The 21,341-nt window shown below is 38.1% G+C and overlaps 1 protein-coding gene across 1 annotated transcript in view; it reads right to left on the minus strand.

Annotated features, from left to right (window-relative positions):
* The window catches only part of edil3a (EGF-like repeats and discoidin I-like domains 3a), a 68,422-nt gene that overhangs the window by 41,198 nt on the left and 5,883 nt on the right, over nucleotides 1-21,341 (minus strand). Inside the window, exon 2 of the mRNA XM_077601401.1 lies at nucleotides 1,837-1,965. Coding sequence (XP_077457527.1) covers nucleotides 1,837-1,965 — 129 coding nt within the window. The remainder of the gene's footprint in view (nucleotides 1-1,836; nucleotides 1,966-21,341) is intronic.

Raw genomic sequence — 21,341 nt, forward strand, 5'->3', positions numbered from 1 at the left:
AAGAACAACACATGCTATTTATTGTTTAAAGTTTGTTTTAACTGTATTCTAAAATGTTTGTTAATACACTAGAATATAATTTAAATTTTGAAATGGATTATTTGCCAATGACAGTGATAGAAGTCCAATCCAATTAACTTTTTAGCGCTAACATCAAAGCGTCTATATTCTATAGGAAGCATGCATCTTAATCTTTGCCCTTAAACCATTCAATGTACTTCCTCATCTGCTCATTATCCAGATAGTAAAGAGGGAGAGTTCAAAGACAAGGTCAGGAAAGAAATGAATTAATAAAGTCATTGTGAGTTTGCTCAACTGAAGCATCTTAATTTTGAGCTCATCAATGTTAAACTCTTTTGGACACCGACTTTTAATAAAAAAAATATTAAATTCAATAGAAGTCTGTCATTTTCAGTTCTGTCAGCTAAAATATAACACACGCAATAAGTGCGGCTTACTGAGGGATGAATGATTAAAAAATGCAAGGGAATTAGGAGCCAAAACGAGGAAAAAGAATGCTGGTTCAATTATTTTCATTAATTCATTTATTTTCCGTACCTCGCAAGGGTGGCGGGGGTTGCTGGAGCCTATCACAGCTGACATTGTGCGAAAGGCACACTACACAGTCAGCAGTAGGGCGCACAGAGAACCAGAGAACCATTCAGACTCATAACCATACCACCACCATTGGGAATCAAGCCCACGCCTGCCTGCACCGAAGTCAGGCGAGTGAACCAAAACATCATCAGTCGGTGGTTCAATTATTTATTAGAAAAAAGAAAAAATCCATGTATTGTGCACAATGAGAAGCAGGACAAGAAATCATATGAATATTTTCTGTGTCGATGTCTGCCTATACTGTGTCTATTTCAGGCTTTTGTCTGCAATTGAGTCATCTTATTTTTTTTCTAACTGAACAATGTTATGGGCAAGCTGAAGCCTCTTCTAAATGATCCAGCAAGAGAGAGCCCATATGATTACATTGGTTTTTGAATAGCCCATCCAGTAAGATGACAGTTGGATGGTAAACCCAGAATTAAATAAATATAAAACAAAAGCCAGCATACAAATAACTGAGTATCAACACTTTTGCGATCAAGTCGTATCCAGATTAAACATTTCAGTATGGATACTCCGATAGTTTTGACAACAACAGTATGAATATACCAGACATGATACTTAAAACATTGCTTTGAGCGTAATAATGACAACTGTGATTGATTAAATTGGAATGGAGTTTTGTTTATTTTAGTTAGTATTCCATGTCTACTTTTAGTCTTGAGACAATATTTTTCCTCACCAATAAGTTTGACCGCCATTCTGAAGTAACAGTTATTTATTTTGGTTTATCATTTAATTGCTACAGACCCATAGATTTAATTATCTGTCTCTCTAAATGAATAATTGTCAATCTACCTTTCTCCCCCTCCCTCATTTTCTCGCATTAATGACTGTGAGGGAAATTGGCAGGCCTTGGTTCGTTCAGCCCATTTCAAATCTGCTTCCCATAGGCCTGAGGGCTTAAAAGGAAACAATAACTGAATTACGCCAAGAAAATTTGCCAGCATTGCAGTTTTGGCTGTCGACAAATATAATAACATGATCGCCAATAGGCTGATATGTTCCATTTCCCTTTGTGTCATGTCTTTTAATAAGACACGATTACATGTGAGCAAACAGCTCATCTGATAGCTGTTGTCCAAGTAATAGCTGGTATTAGCTGTAATAGCTCATTAGTGAAACGGGTCATGAGTTGGAGTATGAAGAACCTTATAAATTAACATGTTACAGAAACACTGACAAAGAGAGTCTTTTTCCCAGTGGGGTGTAACTTACTATGCTGGCAGTGAATTCCACTGAAGCCAATAGGACACTTGCAGACATAACCAATGAAGGTGTCACCCCTGTAGGTCTCACTGATCTCACATGACCCTCTGTTGTGGCAAGGGTTTGGGTGGCAAGGCCCTAAAACACACAAGATAGGAATTAGTTTGATGATTCAGTAAAAACGTATAGGAGTCTTTAAAAGGTATTCAAGTCACAAAAGTTACAGAACTGGCTTGTGGATGTAAATTTGCTGTAACACGCTATAAGACTGTTACACCAATAACAATACTAGTATCAGACGACGTCATTGGGGAGTACGGAAAAAATGCTCTGATTCTGCGCAGTATATAATACCTAGCCCGGATGCTATGCACTCCAACTGCAAAAAAAGTAGTTTTGATTATTAATTAACAACATAAATCACACAAAACACAGTGTGCCTGAAACTATTTTTGATGTAAAAACAGAAGCATCATAAAAAACCTTTGGGAATTTGGGGATTGTAAAAAAAAAAATAATGCAATGTTTTCAGCTCAAGTTTATTCTGATATTTTGTGACCCTTCAGGGAATTTTCAAGTGCAACGTATGACAAACCTAAGAAAATGTAGACCTCTTATAGTAAATGGACTTACACCTACATCACCTTTCCACATTCATGGCCCCCAAGCCACTTTGACACTATACATATATACTCACTAATGATGCAGCATCAGGTTCAACATAGGGTTTAGTGTCTTGCTCATGGAGGCTTAGACAAGGTTACCAAGGCAGGGAATCAAGCCCACAAGACCTTCAGTTGGGTAATGACCCACTCTACTACGGAGCCACGCCACATGTACATTTAACTTTGTAACCGTGTGTGATATAGTCTATTATTTATTAAAATAGTATTCTACTGCTCATCTCATTTCATCTGAGACCTTGACTTATTGAACTTGGCCTACCAAGTGAACAAAAATATGTAAGGAGATTTTATTTTTAAAAAGTACCTATAAAATAAAGTGTAGTATAAATAAAGTGAAATTTAGGAATTTGAACAACTTGCCACTTGTACAAATCAGACTTTGACCAAAGAATCTGACTATGAATATAAAAGCAGTTCAATTTATTTTTTAGACCCCAAGCATCATATAAGTAAAGAAAAATGTTATACTGGTAGTCGAGTCAAAACGAAAAATGCTAACTGATTCACACATGATAGAAGTCAGAACAAGGCGCCGCTCATTTCACATAAAGCATGAACACATTCCCAGAGGGGCGCCATACATTTGAGAGTGTATTTTTCCAGGACGATTTTCTTTGCCATTGGCCCAAAGCATGGCAGCATTGCCTGCGGCATCAAAGAAAAACAGATAATGCTACAAGCCTCAGAGGATTTAAGGAAGAAGATAATAGGCTAAGTATAAAAATGGTGTGCATGTTATTGATCTTGTTAATCAGTATCATAAAGCTAAGTTGACCCACTGTTTCTATCACACCACAATAAAAAGGTGTATTTTTTCATTATATAAATACTTTACGTGTTGTCACATCAATACAATTTAAAATCGAAATTTACTGTATTTTGAAAAAGACTACTCGGTGGACAGATTGATTAGCACGTTGGATAGAGTAGTTAGCACGTCGACCACACAGTTCTGAGGCCGAGGGTTCGATCCCAGGTCGGTCCTCGCTGTGAATGGCTGTCCCTCTTCTTGTGCCCTGCGATTGGCTGACCACCGATTCAGCGTGTCTCTAGCCTGGTGCCTGTAGTTGTTTGCGATAGGCTTCAACTCCCCTGCGACCCTTGTGAGAATAAGCGGTTAAGAAAATAGATGAATCTATTTTGAACCCCTGGAGGATTGAGCTCATTTACATTATTCCCTGTGTTTAAAAAAATCTATTTTAAATGAACACTAGTAGTAAAACTAAAATATGCTCAAACAGAGGTGGCCCAGTTCGAGTGGTTAACACATCCGCGTCATCGTTCTGAGATCCATGATTTAATACCCGGTTTCGACCTCCCTGTGTGGGGTTTACATGTTCTCTACGGGCCTGTGTGGGTTTTCTCCAGCTGCTCCGATTTCCTCCCACAAAGGTACGTGTACCTTTTAGCCATTTGTTTTTGCAATCAATTTGGAGAGAGAAACTGAAAAATGAGCATATTCATTTGTTTCGTGTATTGTAATATTATTTGTAGAGAAATATCGACTATGAAATGTGATAGAATGTGAATGATGTTTTGAAGAATTACAGAGCCTCGATTACTAAAATCCCTCTTCTAAATCCTGCATATTTACACTATTGCGTCGGGTCGCAGAGAGGTCAGACCCAGTATTACTGAGTAGCTGGCTGATTTCCCATGAACCCTTTGAATTAGGTCAAATTCTGGACCTAGTTAAGCAGTACGGAAAATGAATAAATCAATGTAACATAGTTCCACTATGAGATTGTAACTGATACAGGTGGATTTGCAGCCCATTGTCCACCTTGTTACCCCATAAAAAGAGAATACACACCACGTATTACAAGGCATAATTGGGTGCAATTTACAATTATGCGTACATCAGAGCTACTCAACTGTGAATTCACAGGCGACCCAGTCACAGCCAAATGTGACATGACCTAATTGTGTCAAATCGTGTTTAACCCCGCCTATCTTTACAGACGGGTCTCTGTGCTTCACAAGCTTTTGGTCACTGAATCCATCTTTCACCTACACTGATCAACATTGGGACCCAATCACCAAAATTACATCATGTACTCCAAGGAGGGGCTGCAGGAAGCTACCCACCCCGCTCTCGCCATTTCAGGCCATCAGCATTTGACAAAGTCAGACAAATGCTCTTAGAGTTGAACGGATTAGGAAGCATGCAGAGAAAAATGCCTGGGAATATGTCAAACAATAATGAAAGCCTAGGGGCCACATGGAAGATCGACATCTTTCTGGAAGTCTTGTCAGAGACTGAATGTCACCAAAATGTCACATCACAACCCTTAAAGGTCTCCTCCAAGCAAGGTGTTTCTTTCTTGATTCTGATTGCAACTAACAGAATTTTTACTCCCCAATCTAATAACAGTCCGCCCATAAAGAGGACGTAGGGACGATAGGTTAGATTGATTACAACATACTGCTTGCTACTAGTGGTGTGCGATATATGAAAAATCCTCTACCACAGGGGTGTCAGACTCGGGTTGTTTCGCGGGCTGCTTTAACGTCAACTTGATTTCACGTGGGCCGGACCATTTTAGATATAATATTTAGATTTTTTTTAATAAATGGATTAAAAGAACTGGATTAAAAGCCCTGAATATTCAGTTTTTTATAGATCTAAAACAATGTTTATTTTAGCTTTTTTTATATATATTTTTTTGATTTTACAACATTATTTTTGAACTAAAAACACAGAAAAAAATGATTAAAAAATTACAATTATTGATTTAAAAGGGGGAAAACAGGAAATGTAATATACATCAATACTCTTCATTTTAATTTGATCCTAAGACAGAAAGTCGGCACTCATGATTTATTTTCCCGGGCCACACAAAATGATGCGGCGGGCCAGATTTAGCCCCATGCCGCCATTTTGACACATGTGCTCTACCACGACATTGGCTATTCTATATCATGGTATAATGTTTTTTTTTAATTGTTTGAATAAAAAAGACACTATCACAATCTTCCCTCCTCACATTATTTCTTTAATGCCAACAAAAAGAACAGACTTGCATGCACATATTTAGCAAAAAAAAAAAAAAATATATATATATATATATATATATATATATATATATATATATATATATATATATATATATATATTTATTTAGATAAGTGGCGTTAAAAAAAATAAAAACATTACATAAAACTATTGCACAAAAATGGCAGGGGTATCAAAATGAAGACAAACAATCTGTTTTAAATTTCTATCTGCAATTCTGGAGCACACCTAGTGGAATTTACAACAGCATACAACTTTTGTGCAATGACTTTAAGAAATGTTTTATATGATTTAATACTTTTTAATTAGTATTAATATAGTAAAGGTTTTATTTAAAAATGTTGTATAAGACATTGTTTTTTGTGAAAATAATTTCTAGTTTGTTGGGTTTATTATATATCTGCTTGGCTTTCTTTAGGTTTATACATTATTATATGTTGGAAATGCTTTGTTTAACATAGCATATTGACACTAAAAAGGGTCACTTTAGTACATCTGCTTGCAACCGTGATAAACAAAGGGAAAGGTCTCTATCAAGTTGGACTTATCAAAATTGTTTTGAAACCTCGACTTCTCACCCAGTCACAAGTTCACAATGACGATCCGGGAAAGACTCTTAATTGTTTTGACTTGGATTCCGGGCCAGGTGGCGATACCGTTCGCCCTTCGAAAAGACTCGCAACTGTTTTGATTCCTGTGTTTTGAATGGATGCTTGCTTGTTTTAATTCTTATGAAATTGTTTTGATTCCTGACCTTAAGTATTTTGAATAGATAACCTTAATTGTTTTGAATCTAATGCAATCAAATGGGCAAGAGAGGATTTGGTTCTTTAGAATGATCTGTGACAAAGGCGAGTCAGGATCGATTCTCTCTTGCAAGATAAAGCTGGATATGCGTTCCGATGTCTTCCTTATATTAAAGTATATATTCATTGGTGAACCTAACATAGTTCTTATTTCCCACAGAGTAAAACAAGTGCATGGATATAGACAAAAAGTATTACCGTGGCGCAGTGGTTCCCAACATTTTTCTTTAGGTACTTAGACTTATAACATTGTATGCTTCAGCAACCCATGCACATCTCTATATTACATTATATTGTCTTCCTAAATGAAATTAGTATACTTGTAAAACACAAGTTTCAACACAAAAAATATATACTTACAAATACAACAGCAACAGAAAACATGGGAAAACTTATTCCTGAATTAATATTTAATGCAGAACTTTTGTTCTCTTTGTAGTATACACAGATTAAAAACTTTCTCTTAAGCTTATTAAAATTAAACACCTTAAAAGTCAAGAAGGGATGCATTATGTTAGAGTGGTGAGCATGTCTGCCTCACAGAAATCGAGGGTACAATTCAGGTGCATCCGTGATGGTCCAAATCTCTCCTCAGGACTGGAAATTGCCACCGGAAGAGTAACATATGCCACTTTATATTTATATTTTGTATAAATTAATACCATCATTAAAACTGAATATGGGTTGTATGACACATCTGTGTTCTTCTTTAATGGGTTCTCATTTTATGTTAGACTCTTACTCTCATTTTATGTAAGACACTCGAAGTAAAAGCACACATGAGAGCATGTGATAAATTACTCTGCATTGAAACTTGAAGAGTTTAGATATTTGAACAGTAGAGGCCCTTGATACATAATGAAAGATGACTGCCTTTTGTAATCTCAGTCTATTGAACACAAAATGGGTCTAATGTTTGATATGGACATTCTGTTTCGGCAAAATTAGACTGCATTCAGATATCACACTGAATTCAATAACTGTGACCTCTTCTGAAAGGTGAGGTACATTTGTTCCCATTGTATCCACACATCACATTTGGCAAAGCCATTTTCCTCTGATTTTTACAACCAAATTGAAAGTAGGTGAAAAGAAAATGGAATTTTCTATTGGCAATACGGTGAGCAGGCATTCTAACATAAAGAAAAGTTCCATTTGTTGCTCAGCAAGATGAAAAAGAGGTGATTTATCAGTTGCTTTGCGCAAGATTGACAACAAAATGAAATGTGAAACATTGTCACGTTTAGATGACTATGCACATTTTCTGTCCCCGAATTTCAATGCAAATGTGAATGTGGTTTGAATGTGGGAGATGAGGCTCGTGTACTCTATAGAGCCAGTACAAAGCACCGAAAGGAACGAACTAACAATGCATTCTAACAAACACTTCACCTAGACAAGAGTGTGATAATATGAAGATTAGAGCCATCATGACACTATGCAAAATTGTGTCATGAACAATGACAAGCTGTGTGGTCTCAGGTGTGACTTTCCTCATCATACTGTTCCATTTTCTGCTCAAGTCCAGTTCCAGGTCAGTGGTCACAAGTCACACCTAATTTGGGTCGATACGAAGTCTGATAATTGTTTCTCCTGCTGTTCTCATTCTGTCCTGTCAAATGAAAGCTGGGAAGTTTTAGAGATTGCCTGTAGTATTCAATACTATGGTACCAACTACAAAATGCAATTTCTGGAGAAATTACGTAAATGCGAATGTTTTTTCTGTGTATAAAGTGCTTTAAAGCAGTTGAGTGACATTCTTCTTTGTCGGTTTGGTGAGTGTATTTTTACTGACACCCGGTGGTCAAATCCTACGGACCTAAAGGAGCCTTAATGTACTGTAGTCATCATTATGCACTTTTAATTCTTTACAATCTCGTTAATTATATTATGAATGTGTGTTTTCTGAAGCAAAATATAATGAATACATTAATTAACAGCATTTTCATTCATTTCAATGAAAAACGCTGATTCGCAATATTGTAGCGCTTTTAATCATGGCAATTGTCAAAAACATGTTAAATTAATAGATCAAGCGACGAGTGCATATATAATTATTAGTTCCAAAAAGTTTAAAGAAACAAAGCGATATTTGATGTTAAATTTAGTTAAATAGTTAAACAATGAAAAGCAGAAGAATATCAAGAAAAATATTTTAAAATTAGTGCTGTCAGTTAAACAATGTAATATCAGCATTAACACAAACACATTTCGAAGCTGTTATTTTTTTGTATTAATATGCATTTATTTTATTGGACGAATAAGTATGGCCCTTCCTGTTACCCTGTAGTTTGTACCTCTGTATGTGTGTGCTGCTTGCTCTTGTGGCCGTCAGACTTGGCCCAGAGAGTCAGAGTGGAATCATAGTTGTTAGGTGAAACCTAATTTTCAGTTTTAATGTCCAAAACAGTGCACATTTAGGCAGGGTTATGACCATGAATCCCCTTGGCTAATAATAGGTGCAACCCATTACAGTCATTTTTTAGCATTTTGGATGAAACCACATCTATGAAAATCCTGGCACTTTGCACAGCCTCCGGACCGCCTGAGATGGACCATGTGAAGGCACAATCACAGAGAGGGTCAGTGTGAAATGCCTGTTGTCAGGCAAAATGTAACTTATATGTTATGCACTTGTTAATGGACATTAATGTCATCCTCATTCCTAAAACTTGAATATTAGTCAATACAGCTTCAAACATCACTGAAAACATATTTTTCAGTCCTAAATTGGTTAAAAAGGTGAATAAGTTACACATTAAGATAATCTGAAACAAGAACTAAGATTGACTGTGATTTAACAATTTGCCATTAGAGGCAGTTCTACATGCACAAAGACTCCAATCAATGGAAATCAGTTTATTAGGCAAAAAAATCTTCCACCTGCTGAAATTGGTTTCTCACCATCTGCTACAGCAGAAACTGAAAGGTGGACCGGGGGCATGAAGTAACTCAGCTATGGCACAGTATGCAGGGATCTGAATACTACTGAGCCAACAATAATTGCAATATGCACTCACATATGGGTACTAACAGTTTGCGTGAAACCTGAGACTGTGCAAAGTTTCAAAAAGAAGGCCACACACCTGTTTCTTGGTAGATTATGCCATCTGCCAAAATGCACATCCCCCACTTACTCCAAGCAAATTATCCTATGTCCCGGTTGGAAGCCATGAACTAATATGTATCAATCATTCTGGACCAATGTCAGATTAACCCCTGTGGCACACAAGCCCGCAGGCTAGTGCCCGCTGACTAGCTGGGCTGCACTCCAGCTCAGCGCCTGAGATTTGGCTCGTCTACAATGATTACTACAGTCCTCTATCTCCATCATTACTTGTAAAATTGCTCCAAAATGGGCCAAAAATCTGGACGCAGATGTGAAGGAACTAGGGAGTCTGACAAATAGGATGAAAGACAAGATTATTGTCACTGATGGGGTGTTTAAGTAGTTGAAAGAAAGAAAAAGCACGCCAAAAAAAAAAGAAAAAACGATTTTAAAAAAAACTCTTATTGTAAGCCGCATTAAACAAAACAGTGCTCTCATGTTGCATCATGGGTGTCTACCAAATATCACCAACGAATAACAGCCCTCATGTTGCATCATGGGTATCTACCAATTATCACCAACGAATAACAGCGCTAATGATACAGTCTCCAAATAACTATTCATCCATTCATTTTCTGAACCGCTTATCCTCACATGAGTCACGGGGGTGCTGGAGCGTATTCCAGCTATTTATGGGCATCAGGCGGGGGACACCCTGAATTGATGGCCAGCCAATTGTAGGGCACAAGAAGACGGACAACCATTCACGCTCACACTCATACCTAGGGGCAATTTAGAATGTTCAACCAGCCTTCCATGCATGTTCTTGGAATGTGGGAGGAAACCGAAGTACTAGGAGAAAAAACACCCGAGAACCAGAACATGCAAACCTCACACAGTGAGGTCCCACCTGGGATCGAACCCTTAACCCCAGAACTGTGAAGCTGACACACTAACTACTCTGTGCACTGGGCCTGACTCTATTTTATGTCAACATAAATTACATTTATATATACTAGAAGTGCGTCAAAGATGACAATTTATTAAAATGAAAAGATTTGGTTCTCAAAAGGATGACTAAGAGTAAAGGATGATAAGCGTCCATCTTGAGACATACCGGTTGAATCTAACTGAAAGCCAGAAGGCGGTCATAGCATCCTTAATCTAAATTGGACAGACCGTCAGTCCAGTGTGGTGCTAATATGTTCTCCAAGGTGTTCAGTATAGATAGGAAGGTAAGCGTGCATCAGCTAAAGTGTACAAAACCTGACAAATTAGATCCATGGTACATTTGCAGATCATCATTGAACTTTGACAGGCATCAATGTCATAAACATTTGTGGAACCTCTAAGACAGGGGTGCCCAACTCCGGTTCTCGAGGAACCCTACCAAGTCAGATTTTTATGGCTCCCTCCACCAACACACCTGAATTAGTTTTTGCTTTGTTTTATTTTTTAATCGAGATATGAAAAAGGAAATCGTGATCCTTTTCTGACCTGTTCACCCATTAATAATAATATACTGTGTGTACAAAGTATTAAAATGGTAGTTTGTACAGTCTACACTGGCTGCTTCAAAATGATTTCTACAGTATAACTAAACAAATATTTGAATAAAAAAGTCACTGTACTGTGACACGACTCAGATGACAAATTTCTATAGTGACTCAGGGTTTTTATTTCATATTATTATACATCTGCTTGTAATGAAGAATATGCCTGGCGTTGCTATTAAAAATACTTTGCTTAAGACTCAACGCACATAGATAACCACGTTCAAACATACCACTTGTGTTTCCACCCCTCCCTTTAGAGTTGAGAAATCCATGTAACCAGGGCCCCCGAATGTAATAAAACAACAGAAAAGGTGTGTAAGGTCAGAACGGAGTTGAAAAGCTTTCTAAACAGTCGTTGTCCTTGCAAGTGAAAATCCAGAAGACTGTATTTTCTTCTTCATTTGAGCGTTAATTTGAGAACGTCTAATGACAAACCTGACAGTGATCAAGCTGAATTAACATAATGTTCAGTAATTCAGTAAAGATGTGGACTGGCTATGAACCCTTGATACGCCTTTCAGAGAAATTGCGGTTCAAGGTTTCAAGATAATAACAGAAAAGTGATAAATGCTTTACTGATTTATCGATAGTAGTAGTCATGTTGATGTTCACTTGACACACAGACTAAGTGAAGCACACCACTTGCACTTTTATGGGCAGTAACCAGAGTGCAAAGTTAAAACAATCCAAATAATAGATTGTATCCCCATTTAGCAGTGAAGCATGAAGACTGGCATTCAGCTGTCACTGCTAATGCTGCTGACTGTGACAGCACTCACTGGGGCTGACAAATCCTGTTTGTGTCTGTCAAATTGCTCTTGTTCCAAATCTTAAGGAGTAAAACTTGTTTCTACAAATTTCTAAGAGATATCCAAGCCAAATGAGGCAGACTGTTTTATGTCTTTGATCTAAAATCAAATCTCATTGAAAAACATCAGAGCAGCTGCTCATGTGTAGCGTGTACACAGAGATATTCATTGTTTTGTTTATTTTTTATTTTTTCTGTGCTCACCCTAGTGACAAATAAAGTATTTATACCTAAAAATCATAATTTTTTTATTGAGATGAATCCAAATGATATTATATCTTCTAAAGAAATTCTTAAGTCATGAACTGAAAAATTAACAGGAAAGCACATTACCAGCGTCCTGGGAACCGAGCGGTTAGTGTGTAAATACTATAATCATCACATTTTATCGAATGTAATTTTTTTTTTTCAGTTGAAAAATGATTGGGTCATTGTGTAGCTATAACAAAAAAAAAATTACAAAAAGGGCATGTAAAAAAAAAATACAATCTACTTAATTCTCGTGACAATTGGGTAACTGGTTTTACTTTAACGTTCACAGCAATTTCACTCAGGCATAGTTTTACCATTGCACTGAATAAAATGTTATGTTTTCTATTTTCACTCATGAACAGTTATGTTTTTTTCCATGGGATTTATTACTCAGAAACCCACATTGCCCATAAATCTGTTTGCTACTACTGAGTATTTGTGAAACAGCTCACATATGGTAACGTGTTCGAATGTGCCATATTGCAGCCAATCTCCAGAACAAACACACAAAAACTTCTCCGGCAGATGCTCAGTGCACATCCATCTCCCACATAATGTCACCCTGAAAGGTGTTTGTTCCATCATTGCACTGCTTATTAACATTAAATCTTCTTTGTTTGGAGTGGGAGGATGACTCTTAAATGACTCACACACAAAAATATCACCAATAATGAAAAAGACATTGTTGATGTTGTTCTCTAACTAAGTAGTATATGAAGCACGCTAATATTTTTTCTTTTTGTATCAACACTGTAGCGTGAACATCTCATCCATCCATTTTGAATCAGTGATCATCACAGTGTTTTACTAGAACATAAAAATCTGGCAGGGACTTGAGGCTTGCCAAAATGATTATTCTTTCATTCATCTTCCGTACCCTCATAAGGATTGCAGGGGCTACTGGACTTCGGGCAAAAAGAAAGACTACACCCTAGACCAGGGGTCTCGAACTCAATTTACCTGGGGGCCGCTAGAGGCCGAGTCTGGGTGAGACTGGGCCGCATCAGGATTTCCACAAGAAAAGCACTGATAAAACATTCCAACGTTATCAAATATCTTTATTTTTTAACAAAAAATAATGAATTAAATAAATTAACTTAAAGATGAATAAAAAATAAATCAATCAGTAATACAAAACCAAATAATACTAATGAGCATACAGTAGATATACACTGGCTGGCTAAGTAGAGAAAATGAATTATTTTTATTCCGTTTCAAATGTCTGTATTAACAGTTCTTTAACCTTTAACTTTCTGAACTTGAATGGAACATTGAACATGAAATATTCTGAACACGGCTTCTCTTGCCTACTCCTTGCTGCTAGAGACCTGGCAGCGCTTCTTCTCACATTGTCACATTTGGCTTGAGGGAGGAAGCAGTGGAGACCCTCAGTAGAGCTTGAAGATGCTCATCAGTAAGTCTGGACCTGTACTTGGACTTATTGAAGTTCAAGGTGGAGAAGAGCTTCTCACACAAGTATGTGCTCTCAAAAAGGCACATGGTCCGCTTGAACCTTCGGGAAAGTTCAGGGAAGCTGGGGGTCAACTCTCTCAAAAATTGCCCAAGCTTGTCTGCTTCTCCACTCACCTCCCTGAACTTGGCTTTGAGTGCAGAGTTGCACTGCAGGTCAATGAGCTCCATTTGAAGCTCAGGAGGGGCATCTTGCACATCAAAGGTGAAGGGGTCCGCAAAAATTTGAAATGTGGCTTTGTGTGTCTTGAAGTCTGCAAATCTGTGATCAAATTCCTCCTGTAGCTTCGAAATGGCCTCAACATACTTCTCACCACTGAATGGTGTGCCTGCATCCACGAGAGCCTTGCATGCTGGGAAATGGCAAAGGTTTGTCTGAGAGAGCTGGGCTTTCCATAACACAAGTTTAGTGCAGAATGCTCTCACGTTGTCATAGGCAGCACTGACAAGTTGCCCCTGGCCTTGTAGCTTCTTGTTCAGTACATTAAGCTCATGTGTGATATCAACAAGAAAAGCCAAGTCCATGAGCCATTTGGGATCACTTAGCACAGGATCAATCAACTCACAAACGGTGTAGCTAGCTTTGACTGCTGCATTACTGTCTTTGGTAGCCTTCTTGAAGAAATCCTGTTGCCTCAGAAGACGTGTTTTAAGACTGGCAACCTGGTTGGCTCTCTCATCTCCCTGGTATTTTTTGTACTCCTCAGCATGTCTCGTAGTACAATTACGTTTCAAATTGTATTCCTTGTGCACCGCAACTTTTTCAGTGTAAATGGGACACGTCGGGGTGCCCCTGTGTTCAACAAAGAAATATTGCACTCCCCACTTTTCTTGAAACTGTCTGTGCTCATCACCGACCTTTCTCTTCACGGCAGGCTTTGAAGGAGACATCTCCGGGGCTCTGTAATATGTTTTTCCACTTGGAATGAGTCTCGGGTTGATCTTTCACATTCAGTCGCGCGGGTTTGTGGCGCATGTGCACTTTCGCTCTCCGTTTCAATCGCGGAGATGGCTACAGACACTGACACAGGCTGGATCACGGATCATAGCGCCTCATTGCTGAGAGCGGAGTGATCGGCCTCACGGCTTCTCCTCCGCCCAGCTGATTGGAGGAATGAATGAGTGAGTGAGCGAGGCACTGGACAGCCCGGCCGATGTCCCGCCCTCCAGAGCCGTATACCTCACCGTGATTGGTTCATTCAGCTCCGAACCAAAGTTCCCTCTAATTTTTTGTTGGTCTGAGCAGAAAGACAACCTCCCCGAGCGCACTGAGTACCAGTGTGAGCGACATCATCGGTACTCGGATGATTCGCCTAAAGACGTTTCGCCGACGGACGTTTGACAGACGGGCAGGTCGCCGAATGGACCTTCCACCGAACGTTCATTCGGCCGAACGGAGGTTTCGCCGAAACGGGATTCGAACGATCGCCCCGCCGGATGGTGTGTGTACAAGTTTTTCAACCTCGGCCCGCGGGCCATATACGCCCCGTTAGGATTTTTAATCCGGCCCGCCGCCGGTGTTGTCCAAATTATAGTAAAAATCAATGTTCGTCTACCATCAATGGCAGCCCGGGAATAAGCACTCTTGGGCGGGCATGGCAGTCCGGGAATAAGCACTCTTGGGCAGGCAGATGTAGCAGAACCGAGCCGTAAAATGACAGCAATCGGGTCAAATCCATCCTAAAACAGCATTTAATGATTAAATACAAATACTGGATGATATCGCGATGGAGGCAAAAAAACGTCTATAGACGTCCATTCGCCAAACGGCTCAAAATGCTCTCAAATTCGGTCAAATCCAGCTGAAAACAGCGTTTAATGATTAAATACAAATACTAGTATTTGTATTTAATCATTAAACTAACAAATACTAGTACGACCTGTCCGTCTGTCAAACGTCTGTCGGCGAAACGTCTTTAGGCGAATCATCCGGTCACGACATCATTATTGCTCGCTATGGGCACACCAGTATCACACCTGCCACAAGCAGGTGCATGTCAATGTTCCCTCTAATTTTTCATGTAAAACATGCTGTAAAACACGAAAAACATGAGTGGACAGAGCTACTGCCACTGGCTGCCACTTAAACGGCGCCATCATGGGGAAAGGGGTAAAAAAAAAAAAAAAAAAAAAATCGATTTTTTTTTTTTTTTTTTTTTTTTTACTGCCTGCCATATGATTGTTACTGCGCAGAGAAGACGAGAGTAGTGCGCAATTGCGCACGCGCGCAGCTTAGAGGGAACATTGCTCCGAACACAAGTGTCATTCATATCAATTTTGCGGGCCCACGAACATTAATCTTTCATATTAAGACGGGGGCCGCAAATTATCGTCCCGCGGGCCGCAGTTGGCCCGCGGGCCGCAAGTTTGAGACCCCTGCCCTAGACCCATCACAAGTCAGCCGTCGGGAACATAGAGAGACAAATGACCATTCACACTTCCAATCATACCGCCACCAGCGGAAACTGAGCCCATGCCTGCCCGCACCGAAGTCAGGTGAGAGAACCCCTACACTACCAAGTTGATTAGGAGTGACAGAACTAACAACACAGTGGAAATCGATTATGTTTTGGGAACTCACACCCCCAATATAAATGGATTGTCAAAAATATTAAAACGTATTTTTGCATAACAGTTAACCAGAATTTCTTTTGTGTCACGGGTTGATTTAGATTTTGCACTACTCTTTATTGTAATGGAGGATGTTCTGCATTTCTTTGTTAACTCATATTGCTACCCACCAATTCAAATTGATTGGACGTCGACAATTGATAAACTCATATAACGGGTTTTTAATTTAGTTTTTTAAGAGCCAGATGATTAGAAGTCTATCATCGTCAATAGAGCTGAAAAGTGATAATAAAAAATTTAATTTAGTTTCAGGCACAAGGACAATGGGTATTATTGAAATAATGAAGGAGGGAGTGGAATCTGGGGTATTCATATTTGATTGGCTAAAATAGTTTCAGCAATGATAAAATGGTTGCCACTGAATGGCCTACTGAGTTATATTTAAATGTTTATCCACTATTACAGTCGAAAAATGAAATTTTGTGTTATTTCAAATTCATAAACAAGATTCTTTCCACTGGGATGGACATAACAGTGTTGGATTAGGCTCCTGAAATAACCAGTGAGCGGCCACTGCTAAATGATGGCAAAGAAAAAAGAAATTTTGCCAAAACAGACAATGAGGGGCATCATGTTAAGATTTCCCCGTTACCCAAATAATTCCCCGCCTCTATGTAGGTCATTATTGATTAATTCTCGTACTGTACAGGCTACATCAAGTTTACACAAGTACAGTAATTGACATCATTGTGACAAGGGTCAATAAAATGCAATCGGATGTTGGTAATTGGAGTTGTTGCATGATTAGACGAATTGATCCTCAGACAACTTAAGCACGTTCCAACCAAATACATAAAAATACAAATATGTTTGTTTAAGGAGCAGCAAAATGGAACCTGTAAACAGCATTTTAATCCCCGAGAAGCAGTTGGATTACAAAGCTAAAAGAGTGAAATGGATGGTGAGGGAGATGAACCAGAATATAAATAAAGCATAGCCAAAAATGTTGTATAAAATGCACAGAATGCATTCTTTTTTTAATTCAAAGACTAAATTTGACTGCATGCAAGGAGCAAGGAGATCATGTAGTAAATGTGGTTATATGGGCCTGGGAACGCAACAAAATCTGTGAGAACATATGCATTCCTGTATTACATTTTAGAAATTCCCAGTATAGAAAAATTCTCAAAACTTTAATTTAAAAATGTCAAAGTGATAAATCTAGCTACTCGTGAGTGTTGAGCAGCAAAAAGCAAAAGGTTCAAACATAAAAACAGGGGACCATTGTTTCCTTGCCAACTGCATATTGTCATTTACCCAAAGGGGAGAAAATGTTGCTAAGGATTCTACAAAGTTGGTGTTAGAAGAAAAATAAGTGGTGAAACTCACAGTGTTTGTAATTGGATGTAATGGCTTCGGTGGATGTGCTTTTGTTAGTTTAGAACACAAGATTGAATGCTTAGTGAAGGCTATAATATGTAAGGTTCGTTTTGGTCTCCATTTTTGCAGGAAAAAAAGAAAAACACACTGCGAACAGATCAATTAAATGTGAAATGAGCAACCTGGATAAGGGGACTGTATTTAAAAAATCACTTCATGACAAAAAAGATTGACCATTGATGAAAAACTATATTCTGACAATTAAGGAGCTTTCGAAATATAGATATCCAGGTCTTTATTACTAACAGAGTTCAATATGGAAGACAGCTCAGACATGCTGCAAAGCCGACATTTAGAGTCCACTAATAATGTATGCATTTGAAATATTACCGGCTAAATGAAGACCATGCCTTTTTGTTGATCGCACTAGACTTTAGTCTAGTGGAACTAAAACCTTTAGAGCCAGATTTTGGTTAGCCTTTACTACCCATACGCCCTTACATCATTTTACCATCCCCTTTGAAAAACTGAGATTGAATGGTTAGCCACTATAATGAACTGGCATAATATTTTGATCAATCAGTGGTCCCAGACCCACACTGACGCAAAGCATTCAATGGAAGAATGATTTCATTAAAATATTCTTTATATTATAAGACCACCGCCACTTCATTTTCACATTATGAGCACATCAGGAGTCGACATCACCAAAAATTGACTGAGACATTTTAATTTCACAAACCAAAAACATATTTTTTTCGAGGTCTTCAGACTCACAAACCGGTTGTTATGCCGCTAGAAATACTAATTGCTCCACAACCATCCCTCATATCTTTTTAGCGTCTATGCAAATATAAAAATATGTGAGTGTATTAAAAGAGTCAAAACTTTCGGCTGTTAGGATTTTGTCTACGCTCCAGTCCACCTACCCGCAGAATCGAAATGTCTATTTTTGCTGAATATTTTGCTGAAATCCTGATTTGTTAATTCTCTTACATGTTTTTTTTCCTACCTCTGCTGTAGTTTTTGTTACCTCTGCAGGGATTAGAGCATTGCAATCGACTTCACTATCCCTGTAGAATCAGGCTAGTTATTTTTTGACTTGTACTTTTGTGTCCTTGTTTTATATTCTTTTCAAACACAGAAAAGGATATCTGAAGTGTGCCAATCAAGTATTTGTTGAGACATATAAAGCCCACAAGCATTAGCTCAGCTCTCTGACTATGAATACAAATTGAATTTTTTAGCTGTCAAACTTGAAATGGTACATAATATAAAGGTAAAGTGGTCTACATTAATCCGATTAATGGCAGCAGATCTGTGGACTTTACATTTTGGTTTAAATAGGCCACAATATAAACATGTGGTATACAAGCGTGGTCTTGTATGAAATTAATAGTCATGTTTGTAGTTTTTCTTTTAATTATTACTAATAAATACATATACAAAAATAAAAAATGTTAATACAAGTAAAAATTAAGACAATTATAAGAAAACCACCTAGCCTAGCCACATGAAATGTCCCATTAATGCATGAAATGGGATTATATTATTGTTGATGTTTTGTTTTTTGTATTGTTTTCCCCCATAGTGCTTAAATGAGTGCCCTATAGCATTTCTTTAATACTGTGATTTTCTATAAAAGCTTGTATTTGTTGCTGCCTTATTAAATGTGAAAATGAAGTAAAATGAAAGGAAGAATAGCTCAAACTAATTAATCAAAACCTTATATAAAGATATGAAATAGATAAGTTTCAATAAATACCTTAAATTTTTAAACAATAATGATGTGAGTCTCCCTGGTACAATTCTCTGATGTCAGTTTAGGTACAGTTAAAAAAGGGAGAACAATATCAAGGAATTCCTATCTCTTACAAGAACAGTAATCCTACCAAAAATACATCACGGGGTGAATGTGAATGGTGTGTTGCAAATTAAAAACTGAAAAATTAGCATTCAATCTCTTTGGTGTTAACATTGTCTTTGTAGTAAGTGCACTGGTATAGTATAGTATGACCTTAATTATAAGTAATGTAATTTTGCCTGTGATTGCCATTAGTTGTACAAAGGGCATTTGATTAACTTACAGTGGAAAATGGCATGATTTTCCTGCTGGTCACGTGATTAAATCATTAGCTGCCATTGATGGTGCTAGTCCGTCCTCACAGTTTAAATATAGAACATTAAAAAAAAACGAATGAACCACTAAAACCTCTGGTCAGATAATTTCTGATTTATACAGCTTCTCTCTCTCTCCCTATATCTCCCTTCATTCTCTTTCCCAAAAATACAGATTTAAAGCTACTGCTTGAGGTAATGTTCAGGTTCACAACACGTCTCTGCAGCCCTAGGGCCCTAGTCCTTCCTCCCCCCTACCCCAAAGCTCATTACAGATGCCCTAGTTTGCTCATGATCCAGAAGAGCCTTTTTAGCCTCATTACAAAGTTGGACACCTCCCATCATTTGTACCTTTCTACCAGACAAGGTCTCCCACATGGACTGTTTCCCAAAACAAACTCGGCTGAAACTGCTGCTCAATCATTCTGTACATTGTTTTCATATGGAGTATTGATAAAAAATACATAAGATGGTAATGTTTATGTATGACCAGTTTCCTTATGGTAGTAGTTGGCGGCAGCATTGCACTCATGAAGAATATGTCACAACTCCCTCCACCCAAGCTATTTATTCTACCCATTGAAATCAGATTGATGCTGTGGGAAAAAAACTAACAATCACTAACATCATATGTTGATTCGGCATTGTACAGTAACAAACATGATTATGAAACATTGGAAATGGATCAAGACTTTGGTGTTGATCCAAAATGTTATTGTTGGCCCAATGATGAGTCTGTTTGGATGACTCGTCTCAGGGGATTTGAACTCCACTAAATGCCATTAAAGCGCAAGAAAAGGTTTTGATCAAGTGTATTCCAGCAGAAAGAATTTTGTTTAGCAATTTATTCATTTTCCGTTCCAGTAATCTTCACAAGGGTCACAGGGGTTCTTGAGCCTATACCAGCCAACAATGAGGAGTAGGAGGCGGACACCTTGAATTGGTTGCCGGCCAATTGTAGGACACAACCGTTGCCCCCTTACACGAGATTCAAAATTGCTTGCGATGTTTCAGTTGCTCAATGAAAACTTGCTCAGAAAGCTTTGACTTCTGTAGCTATAGTGACAGATTTCCAACTTGTAGGTGAGGTCATATTCATCCAAATTAGATAGAAGATAGATTGGATGTGGACCACTTAAAAACATAGAACACTGATTTCAATGAAAGATAACTTTTTCCTTTTTATTATTGGCTGGAGAGAGCTCCAGGCTACCCTTACCGCACTGCACGGGGGTGTGTTTAATTTAAAAGCTCAACAGTGACCATCCTTTTAGCAGCTTCAACCCCTTTTATACCTGGAAGTAAGCATTCCCATAGCTTGTTGGAATCATTGGCCTTTATGCTATAAATTGAGTGCAATAACTTAGTAGACATGATTATTCTTTCTTCATGTTTTATTTCAAGTTTGGATTTGAGCAGTTGTCCTTTGCGGAATTCACTTATCAAGGACATAGAGAGGAAAGCCAGAAATGCTTTATGAAATTCAAGGGTAATTCGTAACATCTGTGCCGGAGATGGCCTGCTTTGATAAATTGTCCATCAAACTGCAATGAACGGCATATGCCTTGTGCCATTATACCAAATAACCCTTCAATGAAATGCACTTTGCCATAACATTGTGAGTGTTTTCCCATCATTGAACAGGCCTGTCAGTTGTGACTTTCTAGAAAGCTAAAACAATTACTTGTTGGTAATAACTACAAAAGTGGAGCATGATGAATAAAAGAAAATGGTTTCATAATTATCATATAAGGGAAACTATAGCCATAAATGGTGTGTCATTTGTCCAAGATTTTCTTTAA

Source organism: Stigmatopora argus, chromosome 5 (assembly GCF_051989625.1).
Source record: "Stigmatopora argus isolate UIUO_Sarg chromosome 5, RoL_Sarg_1.0, whole genome shotgun sequence".
Lineage (NCBI taxonomy): Eukaryota > Metazoa > Chordata > Actinopteri > Syngnathiformes > Syngnathidae > Stigmatopora > Stigmatopora argus.